The sequence below is a fragment of the Lemur catta genome, chromosome 7 (assembly GCF_020740605.2).
Source record: "Lemur catta isolate mLemCat1 chromosome 7, mLemCat1.pri, whole genome shotgun sequence".
Classification (NCBI taxonomy): Eukaryota; Metazoa; Chordata; class Mammalia; order Primates; family Lemuridae; genus Lemur; species Lemur catta.
Window position 1 is genome coordinate 63,899,442 of NC_059134.1, and position 15,698 is coordinate 63,915,139.

Below are 15,698 nucleotides of genomic sequence, written 5' to 3' on the forward strand. Positions count from 1 at the left end.
ACCCTTTTTGGGAATTAAATTCTTCATTCTGCCTGTGGCCAGTAAGCAAAGGGACAGAAAAATGTTCTCTGTTCTTTGTTTTCTAGTACCTTAAACCACAGGGGATGGCTCAACAGAATTGTCTGGAGGTCATGAGATCATCTTCACTAGAGATAAGGTCAACCAAAACCACCAACTACAGTTAAACAACAATACACAAAGCCCAGACATGTGACACTGGTCAGGCACACCTGAGCCTAACTTCTGAAAATCCCCCTTTAAAAAGCCCTGTATTTCTGCTTAAAGATGGGATGGTGGTTTTTTGAGACACTAGTCTGCCACCCTCCTCATTTGCCAGCAAATTAATAAAATTCTCTTTCCTTTTCCTCAAACCACTTATCCTCGTTCTTCATTCTCATTGATTCAGCGTGGGGGCAAGTACCAAACTTTTGGTAATACAGACAGTAGTAAGCACTGTAGGTGATGTCCAATATGAGTACTCTGCCCAAAGGCACTGAGTAAAGCCCAGGATATGCTTTGCAAAATGTGCTGCTACCTTAATGGCTAAGGGGGTTCCAGGTGCCCCAGGGAGCACAGAGTACAGGCAATAATGTAGCTGACTGGAAGTCAGAGTGGGGTATCAGACAGTGGCCCTTGGTGAGCACAGTTCCCTAAGGTGGCCCCAAATCTCTGCCTTCCCATATTCTTATGTTCATTTTCATCTCAACTATTTGTTAGTAACTGCTCTTGCTTTGCATGTGCATTCTGAAGAATAGAACTTCATTAGGATGAAAGAAAAACTTGAGCACATTTAAATTTTAAAGAGTTTATCTGAGCAATTCAAGAATGGGGCAGCCCCAGATCACAAGCAACTAGCAAGAGGGGAAACTTTATAAAAAGTGTCTACAGAAGTAAAACAAAGAAAACAATTTTGATTGGTTAGAGTGGAAAGTCCTCAGTTAGAGGTTAGTAAGTGGTTTCTATTTGGTATAGTTTCTAGTTCTAATTTACTGTTTACATTGTGCTCCAGTTTGTTCACAAAGGAATTTAAAGTGCCCCCCATGTCACCGCTAATGGCCTCCCAATTAGAGTTTTTTTAACAATTATCATTTTCAAATACTTGATATGAAAAAATTGAAGTAGTTATAAAATCTATTTTTATTATCATAATAAATTTCAACATTATACTTGTCAATGAAAAAAGTTAAATTGTTAAATTTTTAGTCAACTACCATGTGAGAAGAGTTTCTTACTGATGGTGACCATCAAAAATGAGAACAAATCATTCGTAAGATGTCTTGATCAGGAATTGCATGTAGCCATTTCAAGCATATAAACTAATATTAGAAAATTATACTTGTGGAAGCAACCTCAAATTTCCTGCCCAAATTTCTATAAACATTCTATTAGGAATAGGTGACTTTAATATTTAATGTCTTCTCTAATACTTTGTTGATTTTCCTATAATTACATAATATAAAATAAATATTTTTCCAGCTTATAGATGGCCCCAAATGCTTTCTCCCTGTGTGTCATTTGTTCAACAGTTTTGAACATTGTTTAGGCTCTTGATTGCATTGGAGGCTGGTGTTGAGGAGAAAAATAGCTTTTACTTTTGTATTTATGCAAAATTTTACAATAAGTATGTGTTACTTTTATGACTAAAAATATCAATAGGCCGGGTGTGGTGGCTCACACCTATAATCCTAGCACTCTGGGAGTCCGAAGCAGGAAGATCACTTGAGGTCAGGAGTTCGAGACCAGCCTGAGCAAGAGCGAGACCCCGTCTCTACTAAAAATAGAAAGAAATGATTTGGACAGCTAAAAATATATATAGAAAAATTAGCTGGGCATGGTGGCACATACCTGTAGTCCCAGCTAATTGGGAGGCTAAGGCAGTAGGATCACTTGAGCCCCAAGAGTTTGAGGTTGCCATGAGCTAGGCTGACGCCACGGCACTCTAGCCTGGGTGACAGAGTGAGACTCTGTCTCAAAATAAATAAATAAATAAATTAGATAAAAATAAATAAATAAAAATATCAATAAAGATTTTAATTAATTTAAAATAAAGTAATATAGTGTAACAGCATTTTAAAATATAAAATTAGTGATTTTTCTTAAACATTAAATAATACTGGGTAACAGGCAGCAAAACAAGACACTCTATAACAGTGAAGAACAGAGCAACCAGTACAACCTTCCTAATTGGCAGTTTGACAGCATGTATCAAGGGTCTAAACAATATTCAAAACCTTTGACCCAATAGTGCCTTTTCTGAAATCTAGTCTAAAGGAAATAATTTTCAGTACTGAAGGAAAAATAGTATGCACATAAAGGCAGAACTTTTTATGTATCAACAAAATTCAAAACAACTTAAACATCTAAAAACACAGAATTGCAAATAATTTATTTTCCACGTTATGATGAAAAATTAAGCTTATGAAAATTCTGCAATAACATAAACCATGTATAAGGTATTAACTTAAATGTAACAAATAAAATACACACTTGAATAATCCTATTATCCAAGTTATGTAAATAATAAGAAATATCTGCAAGAAAAACTACTTGGAAAGGAACTCAACAAAATGTTCATGATGTGCAACTTTTCATGGTAGAATTTAAGGTATTTTTTTTCTCTTCTGTATATTTTCTTTGAGAAGCATATGTTACATTCTTCTGGAAAAAATTATTAAATTTTATATTTGAAATGAAGCCATATATGTGATTTTTTTTTCCATTTCAAGTTTGCTTGGAATATCAGCCACCTCTGCTCTAAGCATCTTTGATGAGGGAGATTATAATACCTTTAAGCCTGTCTATAGTACTGGTTGCTGTTTGCCTGGATTTTCTGGAAGAAAATTGTATCTCTATTTCACTTCTAGAATATTCTTTTTCTTATCAAACTTTATTCATGACCACCAGCATTGTAGTTCCACAATTTCTTTTTCAGATCTAAACAGAAAAAAAAAAAATTTAATTTTCTAACCTTAAATCTTAAGTACATTTGGGGCAAAAATGCCAAATTATCCACTCCCTATATGTTTTCTCAAATGTACATTCTTTGGTAACAATATCAGTCTGAATTGGACTTTGCTGTAACAGAAAGCCTAGCAAATAATGGATTAAACACAGATCAGGTTTATTTTTCTGAAGTAAACACTTTGTAAGGAAATAGGAGACGGATGTTAGGGTAGCTACACAATGCACCACAGGTGCACCCTCCTTCTAGCTTTTTCTACTCTGCCTCTTTAGAGCTTGGCTTTCCTCCTCATACTTGTAACTTTTGTCGCAAGATAGCTGCTCCACCTCTAACCTCATGGCTGCTTTCAGGTAGAAGGAAGAGGAAGGACAAAGCAAAACATCCCTGTTATCTAAGTCACACCCTTTAAAGAGTTTTCACAGAAGACTCACCCAAGGATGTTCACCTACATATCACTAGTCAAAACTGTGTCACAAACCACCCTTGTGTATAAGAGAAACTGGGAAATTGTTTAAGAGGATCCATTGCTGCCCTTAAGAAAATTGGAGTTTTGTTAGTAAAGAAAAGGGAGAATGGGCACAAACTGGGCAACTAGCAGAAGTAGCAGCCACAGTGACTGTAACTGAAAATCACCACAGAGAATAATATAAGGAAATGACATGATTAGGCTACTATGTGTAAAACATAGTAGCAATTTCTATTCATCAGAATGACACAAATTTTTTAAACTGTGGCCAAATTTAGAAAAGGAGATAGATCATTTCTATCTCCTCAAATAACATCACAACTGTATGAAGTCCCGGCATATACTTCACATTTAGAATTAATGTGACCTGATTTCTTTCTGTAATTTCATAAACATCTTGCCAGTACAGGCTTTTATTTATTGCAAAAGACAATGAAAAAGGTATGAATTTAGTGACCTTCCAGAATCTAATGATCATCCAATAAATAAAAAATTATTTTTCTTTCTTTCTTTCTTTCTTTCTTTTTTTTTTTAAGAAAGAGGGTCTTGCTGTATCACCCAGGCTGGTCTTGAACTCCTGGGCTCAAGCAATCCTCCCACCAGCCTCCAGAGTATCTAGGACTACAAGCATGAGCCACATAGCCCGGCTTTTTAAAAGAATCTTTCCTAAGAACAATTGGTTTATGCAGTCAATGAATGAACAAGTAAACTAAAGAATGACTAAAAGGAAGTTCTAGCACTTGTCCTCCCATCCACAAAGACAGCCAAAACAATGAATAAACCACTACATTCTGACAAAAATAACTAAAGAAGAGCACCAGAGTATCTCAAAGGAGCCATGGGAACCCTGGTGAGGGCAGAAATTAAGAATAGGCACATAGAGAATGGAAGGGAATAGGCACATAGAGAATGGAAGGAAATACCTGGCCTCCATCAACCCATTCCCCACCTGGGACCAGCTTGGAACCAATGGGGACTTCTTCCTGCAAAGAAAAGGTAAGTGAGATGACCTCAGCAGCCCTCAACACCTCAGACACATATAGACCTCATTACTGGAGACCTTGCAGTCCTGACAGGCACTCCCAACACCAGGTGTTTCCAACATTGTGCCCAGGCAAGGACCCCTTGCCCCGCCTTGTGGCCTGATCAGCTACGACATTATGCCATTTTATAACTGGAAATACCACTGGAGTGTTTTGATCTGCAGGTGATTGGACAGGGCTTCCTTTCATCCCTGAGTTTATGTCGCCTAAGAACCCCATACCCTCCCTCCTTCCTTGCCCTGTGGCCCAACATCCCAAAGCCTAGCTGTGAGCATCTGCACCTACCCCTCCCATTTTCCCCTGCTTGGCACCCCTTCAAGGAGGAGCTAAAGCTGTGCACTCTCTCTTGGGGAAATGGTGCCTTGGCAGAGCCACTCTAAAACCCCGTCCTAGTTGCTGCTGCACTGTGCCTCACAGGACTCCAGCTGAAGCTGTGCACTGCCTCCTAGGGAAACAGTGCTATGATGGAGCTGCTCCATCTACACGTCAGTCCCTGAGGTGCTCTGCCCCCTGCCCCCACTGTGCAAGTGAAGCAATGCCCTGCCTCCTGAGAAAATAGTACCTTGGCTACCCAGATTAGTTAGCCTCCCTGGAGCCTAAGGTGAAGCTGTTCCCTGCAGCCCAGAGAAATGGTGCCTGGGCTGCCAAGAGTGGTCATGCCCCAAGGTCTGAGCCCAAGCAACACATTGCCCCCTGGGGAATTGGTACCTTGACTATGCTGAGTAGCTATGCATCCCAGGGCTGGCCTGACATGGTACCCCACATTCCAGGAAAAGAGAGCAGTGGCTGGGGCAATAGAACAGAATGTGGCCCTCAGACACCTATTCTTACCATCTTTTAGCAGAGATATGGAACAAATGGAACTCTTGTACATTGTATATAGCAATGTAAATTATTACAATTGCTTTGGACATCTATTTGGCAATGTATGTGGAAAACATGGAACTCTTATACATTGTTGATGGCAGTGTAAATTATTACTATCACTTTATACATCTATTTGGCAATACCACAAAGATAAACATACACATGCCCTGTGATTCAGCAGTTTCACTCCTACATAATAAGTCCACCTGAAATTCATTCATATGCATACCAACATATATGCACAAGAAAGTTCATATCATTACACTTAATAGCCAAAAACTAGAAACAATTCAAATGTCCATCGATGCCAAAATGGACAAACCGTGGTTTAGCCAAACAACAGAATATTATACTTCAAAGAAAATTAATGAACTACTGCAGTAATAGGAGTAAATCTTAAAAACATAATGGAGAATAGAGAAAGCAAAACAGAAAAAAATGTACTGTATATTTCCATTTATATAAAGATTACAAATCAGACAAAAGTCATCTATGATGTCAGAAGCCAGGATAGAAGTTACCTTTGGGAGGAGAAAGGGTAGTGAGTAGGGGAGGACATAAGGAGGGCTTTCAGAATACTGAATGCATTTTGTTTCTTGAGCTCAATGATGGGGACACAAGCGATATACACTTTGTGAAAGTCATCACACTGTTCAGTCATGATTTCCATACTTTATTTTTATTTCAGGATATTATGGGGGTACAAACATTTTGGTTACATGCTATGACTTTGCCTCACCCAAACCATGATTTGAAGTGTGACTTTTCCCCTTACAATACTCACCACGTCCATTAACTATGAGTTTACCCACCTCAACCCCCAATCCCTGAATAATATTACTTACCGTGTGAGCACCATAGTATCCATCAGTCAGTGCCAGTTTGATGGCAAGTACATGTGGTACTTATTCTTCCATTCCTGTGATACTTCACTTCAGAGGATGGGCTCAAGCTCTATCCAGGAAAATATAAAAGGTGCTAGATCACTGTCATTTCTTATAATTGAGTAATATTCCATTGTATACATATACCAAATTTTATTAATCCACTCATGAATTGACAGGCACTTGGGTTGTTTCCACATCCTTGCAATAATGAATTGTGCTGCCATAAACATTGGGGTGCATATGTCTTTATTATAGAATGTCTTTTGTTCTTTTATGTAGATGCCTATTAGTGCTATTGCTGGATCAAATGGTATTTCTATTTTTAGCTCTTTGACGCGTCTCCAAATTCTTTTCCACAAAAGGTTGCACTAATTTGCAGGCCCACCAGCAGTGTAAGAGTGTTCCTATCTCTCCACATCCTCTCCAGCATTTATTGTTTTGGGATTTTTTTATAAAGGCCAATCTCACTGGGGTTAGATGATATCTCATTGTGGTTTTGATTTGCATTTCTCTAATGATTAGAGATCTTGAGCATTTTTTTATACGATTGCTGGCCATTATACTGTCTTCTTTTGAAAAGTTTCTGTTCGTGTCCTTTGCCCATTTATTGATGGGGTTGTTTGATTTTTTCTTGTTGATTTTTTTTTTTTGAGTTCTAGATAGATTTAATGAAAGAGGTGAGAGACATATACAGGGAAAACTATGAAACACTAAGAAAAGAAATTATAGAAGATATAAACAGATGGAAAAATCTACCTTGCCCATGGATTGGCAGAATCAACATTGTTAAAATGTCCATACTACCTAAAGTGATCTACAGAATTAATGCAATCCCTATCAAAGTACCATCATCATTCTTTACAGATCTAGAAAAAATAATTTTATGCTGTGTATGGAACCAGGGAAGACCTCGTATAGCCAAAGCAATCTTAAGCAAAAAGAACAAACTGGGAGGTATCAGTCTACCAGACTTCAAGCTGTACTACAAGTCTATAGTAACTAAAACAGCATGGTAATGGCACAAGAACAGAGATATAGACCTTAGGAACAGGACTGAGAATCCAGAGATGAAACCATCCACATACGGTAATCTAATCTTTGACAAAACAGACAAAAATATGCACTGGGGAAAAGAATTTCTTTTCAATAAATGGTGCTGGGAAAACTGAATAGCTACATGCAGAAGATTGAAACTGGATCCCCACTTCTCACCACTTACAAAAATCAACTCATGATGGATAACAGACTGAAACCTAAGACATGAAACCTTAAGAATCCTAGAAAAAAATGTAGGGAAGACCCTTTCAGACATCGGCCTAGGCAAAGAATTTTTGAACAAGACCCCCAAAGCAATCACAGCAACAACAAAAATAAATAAATGGGACCTGATCAAATTAAAAAGCTTTTGCACAGCCAAAGAAACTATGATTAGAGTGAATAGACAGTCTACAGAATGCGAGAAAATATTTGCTCTCTACACATCCGATAAAGGGCTGATAACAAGATTTCTACACTTTTCAATATGAATATCAGACTTAAAGTTTACATAGGGAGGATTCTTTACAAAGGAATTATAATTAATTCCTTCCAAATGTAGAAGAAATAGGGGAAATAGAAAGATCACCATTAAAATCATAGTAACAATTGCTGTGGGCAAGATCCACCAATAGATGCCAAAATTTGTGGGAGAAATTTTAAGGAAAAACAGGACACTTGCATAGTCTCAAAGTGTCTCTTCTCAAATATTTGTGAAATACAAGGGGGAAAATAGTAACTTCATAGTGGAGAGAACTGGCAAATAAAACTTTAACAAAGTGATCAAGATTGACATCTCCAATAATAAGACAACATCATGTGTCTCCTGATATGATACACTAAGCACACATCATCTTTGTAGGATTGTTACCAGCTGTTGAACTCCTCAGTTCTTGTCTTCTTGCAATTGAAGAATGAAAGCAAGAGAGCATTTTGAAGCAGTAACAGTAAAGTTTATTAAAGCCAAAGTTTATTCTGAAAGGGGTTAAGAGTGGGCACACATCCAAGTGGACTGTGGTCCTGGGGTCTCTTTGGGTTTTTAAACAGCAAGTGATAGTACACTCCAACAGGGGTAGGAGTGGGCATACGTCTCAGTGGACAGTGGTACTGGGGTCTCTTTGAGTTTCTCCTTTTCTTTCTTGTCTGGTCTCTCCTCCTTTGTGATGTCTCTTCCCTTTTTTTCTTGACCAATGGGGATGTTGTCTCCTTCCTGCCATCAGGCTGGGGGAGTTTTTCATCTTATCACAGGCCCAGATGCATCATGACACCCAAAGCTCACTGAAGGGGACAAACCATAATGCCATATAATGGGCACTGTGTTATTTTTATTATGTTTCTTGTGATAATTGTAATTACCCTTATCTTATTGTTACAATATTTTCTCTTACTCAACATTCCTTTTGTTTAAATTAACTACTTTCACATTTTTTCTGTTCATGCCTCACTTTTCTTACATTCTGTGACACTTTTGGTTACCCTTATCTTACAATGTGTTTTTTTATTCAGTATCCCATTTGATTACACAGTCTGTTCTGTACTTTCTTTGTTCATGTCTCCCTTTCCTACCTACACTAACATTTGGTGCTGGGGTTTTTATGACATCCTTTTGGTCTTGTCTGGCCTCTCCTCCTTTATGACGTTGTCTCTTCTCCTTTTTTTCTTGACCAATGGGGATGTTGTCTCCTTCCTACCATGGGACGAGGAAAAATTTTCACTTTATCATGGTTACACCCAGATGTGTCATGACACCAAAGCCCATGGGGCAGGGTGGGGAGACAAACTGTAATGTCATATAATGTATCCTGTATCATTTTCATTATGTTTCTTGTGAGAATTATAATTACCCTTATCTTACTGTTACAATATGTTCTCTTACTCAACATTCCATTTGTTTACATTAATTGCTTTCACATTTTTTCTGTTCATGCCTCACTTTTCTTACACTTTCATTCTGTGACACTTATGGTTACCGTTATCTTATAATGTGTTTTTAATTCAGTATCCCATTTATTCACATGACCCATTCCATATTTCCACTGCTCATGTCTCACTTTCCTACCTACACTAACAGTGTATTTCCCAAAAATGCAGACCCTCAAAACATTACATAAATCCAAACTGAGGAACATTCTACAGTTTACCTGACCAGTACTTTAAAGATGTCAAAGTCATATAGGAAGACAAGGAAATTTGAAGAGAATGTCTTCCACAGATGGGGGACTAAGATGACATGACAAATAAGTGCAAAGTGGGATCCTGGATTAAATTTTGGAACAGAAAAAGAGCATTAGTGCAAACACTGGTAAAATCCAAATAATGTCTGTAGTTTAGCTGATAATATTGCACCAGTGCTAATGGCTTAGTTTTAATAACTGTACTATGTTTATGCATGATGCTAATATACGTGGAGGCTGGATGAAGGCTGTACAGAAATGGGAACTTCATTGTAGGGTATTTTTGGTTTTGGTTTTGATGTTTAGAGACAGAGTCTCACTATGTTGCCCAGGCTAAACTCAAACTCCTGGGATCAAGCTATCCTCCCTGCCTCAGCCTCCAAAGTAGGTAAAACTACAAGTGCACATCACTGCACCAGGATCTGTTTGTAGTGTTTTTGAAACTTTTCTATAAGTCTACAATTATTTCAAATTTAAAAAATTATAATGCAAATATATTTAACGCTACAACTATACGTTTAAAAATGACTAAGATGGTAAATTTTATATGTGTGTATACCACAATTAAAATTTTAAAAACTAATAATGAATAATGAGAACTCTTATACATGGCTCATTAGAGTCATGCAACTACTTTGAAAAATTGTTCACCTTTGTTTTCCAAAGTTGAAGATATACATACATTTTGACCCAGAAATTACAGTTCTGTATTACATGTATTCAACACAAATTACATGTATTCAACACAAATGAGTATAGATGTTCACAATTACATGTATTCAACACAAATGAGTATAGATGTTCAAAAAAACAGAAAAGAAAAAGATGTTCAAAATGATCATGGCAGCATTATTTGTAATATATAAAACTGGATGTTGAGGGAGAGAAGCCAAGACAAAATAGAACACTTATGTAGGTTTTTAGAAGTGAACAAAAGTGAACTATATATGTAGATAAATGCTTGCACAAAACCTGACACAAAACAAGAGCTCTAAAATGTGTTACCTTTTATTTTTTGTTTTATTTATTTATTTTTTTTGAGACAGAGTTTCCATCTGTTGCCCGGCTAAAGGGCTGTGGCATCAGCCTAGCTCACAGCAACCTCAAACTCCTGGGCTTAAGCAATCCTACTGCCTCAGCCTCCCAAGTAGCTGGGACTACAGGCATGTGCCACCATGCCCAGCTAATTTTTTCTATATATTTTTAGTTGTCCAGCTAATTTCTTTCTATTTTTTTTTCAGTAGAGATGAGGTCTCACTCTGGCTCAGGCTGCTCTCATGTGTTACCTTTTATTACTGTCACTGTTTCTGCTATTCTAGTAGTAGTAGTAGTAATAGTAGTTCTAAGCCTTATAATCTTCCTAAATTAAAAACATTACTCTTCTCATTTTATAAATTTTTTAGAATTAATGTTTGGACTGGGTAAGTAACTTGGTAAAGACATATAGCTAGCTCTCCATCCTGTTTTACTTGCTGTCTGTCTTTCCCCATCCTCCTGTCCCTCCATCCCCCCATTCTTCTGAGCCTTCAACACTGTTGTCCCTGTTTCTCTGCTTCCCATCTTAGTGCTCCTAACTTTATTGCCTGGTTCCTCTGCCCCTCTGCCTTTTCCCTTAGAAGCCTCCTTTTGCATTCCTGCTATGTTACCTTTGTTAACAAGAGGACATTTTGGCTCTTCTTTCTGTCCATTATTCAAACTGGTTTTCACAGAAAATAATTTGCTGCTATGGGACTTCCTTTCATTTGAATGTTTTATGTTGAATGACATATCCCTTATTTGAATACCTTGTGCCAGGTTCTTTATTTTAAACTTATTCAGAGAGAGTTCAAAATCCCAGGTTCTGTTCAACTTCAAAGATTCCACCTGTTCTTTAATGTGCTTCAGATCCTGCATTATACAGGGAGAAATTTTGAAACGGAACTTTAGCTCCAAGTTTGAGGAGCTCTCTTTCTTTGACATATCCAATAGAAACTGCACACTGAGGGTCATCTCCTTGTTCCCTTCTGGGTCCTTTTCCTGCAACACCCTTTCCACTTCTCTGCGGGATGCTTCCCCCAGCCGGCTCTGGTCCTCTGTCACCAGGTAGGACATGGCATGAAAAAATTCCTGGAAGCTGATGTGGCAGAAGCTGTAGAACTTCTTGATGTCAACTCCCTCTTGGTAATCGTTGCTGCTCAGGAAAGCAGCCAGGCTGGGGCCATCTAAATTGTGCTTCCTGAGCTCAGCTTCTTCAAACAGGAACCTCTGGTGCTGGATCCCCTCAGCTGCCAAGGAGCACAGACTCCTCAGGACCCTGTGCCGGGAGGGCTCAGAGCAGCCGTCCTTGTCATCAGATGGCAGGAAGGTGGACACATAGGCCATGAAGATGTCAGCGCTGTTTCTGGGTGTCTCTGACACTCCCTGGCCTCTCTCCAACTGCCTCTTCAGCCAGGAGCAGACCACCCAGCAAATGCCTGGAACCTGACACGCTTGGTAGAGAATGGCATTGCCTTCTACAACTTCAAAGGCCTTCCTGGCTTGCTCCTCGTCCTTGAAATAGGACCTGAAATAGCTCCTCCTCTCCTCCTCAGAGAAGCCTAGGATGTGGAGGTACTCTGTGTGTTTCAGCAAGGGTTTAAGATTATGCAAAGCCTGGGGCCGGGTGGTGATGAGCAGAGAGCATGTGGGAAGTATCCTTCTACTAATTAGACGGTGCAGGAGCTCCTCCTTGGGACTCGAGCTCATCTTCTTCAAGTGTTTCTCAAAGGGCCTCTGCAGCTCATCGAAGCCATCCAGGATGAACAGCAGCCGCTCTGGCTGCCTCAGAATCTCTGTGACAGGGGCTTGACTGTCCCCACAACACCAGAAGAGAAGCTGCTCAATTTTGCCCTTGGGCAGCAGGACTACTTCTTTGCAGCTCACATAAAAGACATAATCAAACCGGCCTGGGTACAGGGTACCCATAGCCCAGTCCAGCACCATTTTCTTGGCCAGGGTTGTCTTCCCAGCGCCAGCAGACCCCTGTAGCACCACTGAGGATGGGGCCGGGTAGGGCTTTTCCCCCGAACCAAATAGAGCTTCCACCACGACAGAGTCCAGCTCCTGCTCTGGGACAGGGGAGGCAGATGATTCTGAGCTCCCTGAGCTGGGCTTGGCCACCAGGAGCAGCTGAATGTAGCTGCTGCCACCTGCCCCTTCTCTCATCTCCTCTAGGGAGCGCACGTGCTCTCGGTATGTTTCTCTGTAATCTGAGCCAGAAAAATAGGGTGTTAGGTGGTGAAATGGGAACTTCAAAAGCCAAAATGGGCCCTCTAAACTCTGACTCTGCTTGTTGACCTGATCTTCTTCTATGCTCCCTGACTTGTATCTCCCTGAAGATTCTAGTTCTGGCTTCACAAGAAGAGACCCCTGTATGTGCATATGAGTGTGTGTGCATGTGTGTGCGGTGTGCATGTGCACATCTGTGTGTGACTGAGGGTGTGTTGTGTGTGTGGGTATTTGTGGGATGTGTGTGGATGTTTGTATCCACATGTGCTCATAGGAATGTGCTCATGGAAGCTGCATGTTGTGCAGGGAAGGCATGTCAGTGTGCACCAGCAGTGTGTTTGTAGAATACATGTAAGTGCAAAAGTCTCTGTATGTGACAATGCATAAATGTCTGGGTGTCCATGGGAAATGTTCCCAGGTGAAGGGGTAGAGACACAGAGAGGAGAAAGGAAAGGAACACCAGAGCATGCGGAGGGAATGGGAGCCTGTTCTTTGAAAAGCATGGGCCAAATGGTTAAAATAAACCAGTTGCAGAGCAGCACCTGCAATTTGGACTCCATGACACCCTCCCATTTTACTGTAGCAGAGGAGCTTTCAGGCATGAAAGGAGCTTACGGGAGGGAGCACAGGCACTGACAGATCCTCCCTCCTCCCCAGCACCCCATGAGAAGGAATAGGAGGCTCCACCCCCACCCCACTCTCTAGGGTGGTTCCGTGAGAGATCACGGGCACAGAGGACTGAAAGAAGCAGCCTGAGCTGCCTGCCAGGAAGCAGCTGGGGCAGGTCCAAGCCTCACACCCTGAAGCCATTTCTCCAGGTTGGTGGAAATCCCATCACCAGCACCATCCTGGATCTCTAAGCCCGTTTCTTCACACTGTCCCCTTCTCTGACACTGCAGCTGGAGGTAGGAGATGGGATGTTATGGCCATAAGATACTGTAGTCTACTTATGAATAAACCCCTACCTTCGGCTCAGGCCCCACCTGACAGTTGTCAGAACACTCAGCTGGAGACCACCCCGGACCCTGAGGCATTGGGGACTCCCAGGAAGGGCAGAGGGCAGGACGGCAGAAGGCACAAACTACCGGCCATGGGAGTCTCTGGAAATGCCATGCAGGGAGGAGGCCCCAGAGCCACCCCACCCTCCTCTTTTCCCCTCCACACTCACCATTGAGACAAATGAGTCTGAGCTGGTCCACGAGTTCCAACAGGTTCATGACCTTCAAGACCTCGAGCACCACTCTCACAGCCTCCTGTGCTCCGTAAGTTAGAACCAGCTTAGATGCCAGCTCCACCCGACTCAGACCCTCCAGCTCCCCTCTGGCCAGGTGGGGCTGGCCCTCAGGCAGGGCCATACCCCGTAAGTGGAACTTTAATATCTTGAAATTGTTCTCCTCAAGTTCACTCAGAGCCCAGAGCAATGCCTTCTGGGGGTCATCAGCCAGGACCATGGTGAAGGGTCAAGTTCAGACCTGTGACCTGGAGGAGGAGGTGAGAGCAGGAGTCTGCTGCTGATGGGAGAGCAGCCTGAAGGCACCTTACTGGGTGCTTGACAAGCTGCAGAACAGACTCCAGGGCCAGATGAGAGGTGTGCAAAGTTCTAAGAAAGGTGAGCAGATGAGACCGCAGAGGAATTCCCCTAGTCATTCCCCTGTGCCTCTTTGCCAGATGATTTGTGGCATCTGTCAGGTGACACTCATGTCAGCAAATAGGAAGGTACCATTGGGTGTGTTGGCCTCTCCCTCCCTCTCTCTTTCTCTCCCCCTCCATCTCTATCTCTGTCTCTCTCTCCTCCCTCCTTTCTTCTCTCCCTCTCACACACATTCTTTTCTACACCAAGAATGTTCCTCAGATAGATGGATTATGAAACAAATTTATTTTATTTATTTATTTATTTTAATTTCAGCATATTACAGGGGTGCAAATGTTTAGGTTACATGTATTGCCTTTGCCTTACCCAAATCAGAGCTGCAAGAATGTCCATCCCCCAGACAGCATGCACTGCACCCATTAGGTGTGTATATACCCATCGTCTTCTCACCCCTCCCACTTGCCCGACTTAGGTGTACATTTAGTAGAGACAAATTTAAGTTTCTTTTTTTTTTTTTGAGACAGAGTGTCACTTTGTTGCCCAGGCTAGAGTGAGTGCTGTGGCGTCAGCCTAGCTCACAGCAACCTCAAACTCCTGGGCTTAAGCAATCCTACTGCCTCATCCTCCCGAGTAGCTGGGACTACAGGCATGCGCCACCATGCCCGGCTAATTTTTTCTATATATATTTTAGTTGGTCAGATATTTTGTTTCTATTTTTAGTAGAGACAGGGTCTCACTCTTGCTCAGGCTGGTCTCAAACTCCTGACCTCGAGCGATCCACCCGCCTCAGCCTCCCAGAGTGCTAGGATTACAAGCATGAGCCACCATGCCTGGCCTTAAGTTTCATTTTTAAGGGCTTTTTTAAATGTAGAATTATTTTATTTATTTATTTATTTATTTTTTAATTTATTTTAAAAAATTATGGGGGTACAGACACTTTGGTTACATATATGGCCTTTGCAACACCTGAGTCAGAGAAACAAGCATGCCCATCCCCCAGACAGCATGCACCACACCCATTAGGTGTGAATTTACCCATTCCCTCTTTCCCCCTCCCTCCTGCCCAACACCCTATGGATGTTACTTCCATATGTGGACATAAGTGTTGACCAGTTAGTACCAATTTAATGGTGAGTACATGTGGTGCTTGTTTTTCCCTTCTTGTGATACTTCACTTCAAAGAATGGGCTCCAGTTCCATCAAGGATAGTACAAGAGGTGCTAGTTCACCATCGTTTTTTATGGCTGAGTAGTATTCCATATATACCACATTTTATTAATACATTCATGTATTGATGGGCACCTGGGTTGTTTCCACATCTTTGCAATTGTGAATTGTGCTGCTATATACTTTCAAGTGTAGATGTCTTTTTTATAGAATGTCTTGTTTTTCCTATCAGTAAATACCCATGAGTAGGATGCTGGATC

General features: G+C 40.9%; 1 protein-coding gene across 1 annotated transcript; it reads right to left on the reverse strand.

Moving 5' to 3' along the window:
• Nucleotides 1-543: 543 nt before the first annotated feature.
• Nucleotides 544-14,131, reverse strand: LOC123642074 (NACHT, LRR and PYD domains-containing protein 10-like). Its single transcript, XM_045557000.1, has 3 exons — nt 13,849-14,131; nt 11,018-12,661; nt 544-599 (listed from the first exon to the last, which is right to left on the reverse strand). The coding sequence occupies exons 1-3, from the start codon at nt 14,129-14,131 to the stop codon at nt 544-546; spliced, it is 1,983 nt and encodes a 660-aa protein (XP_045412956.1).
• Between the last annotated feature and the right edge of the window lie 1,567 nt (nt 14,132-15,698).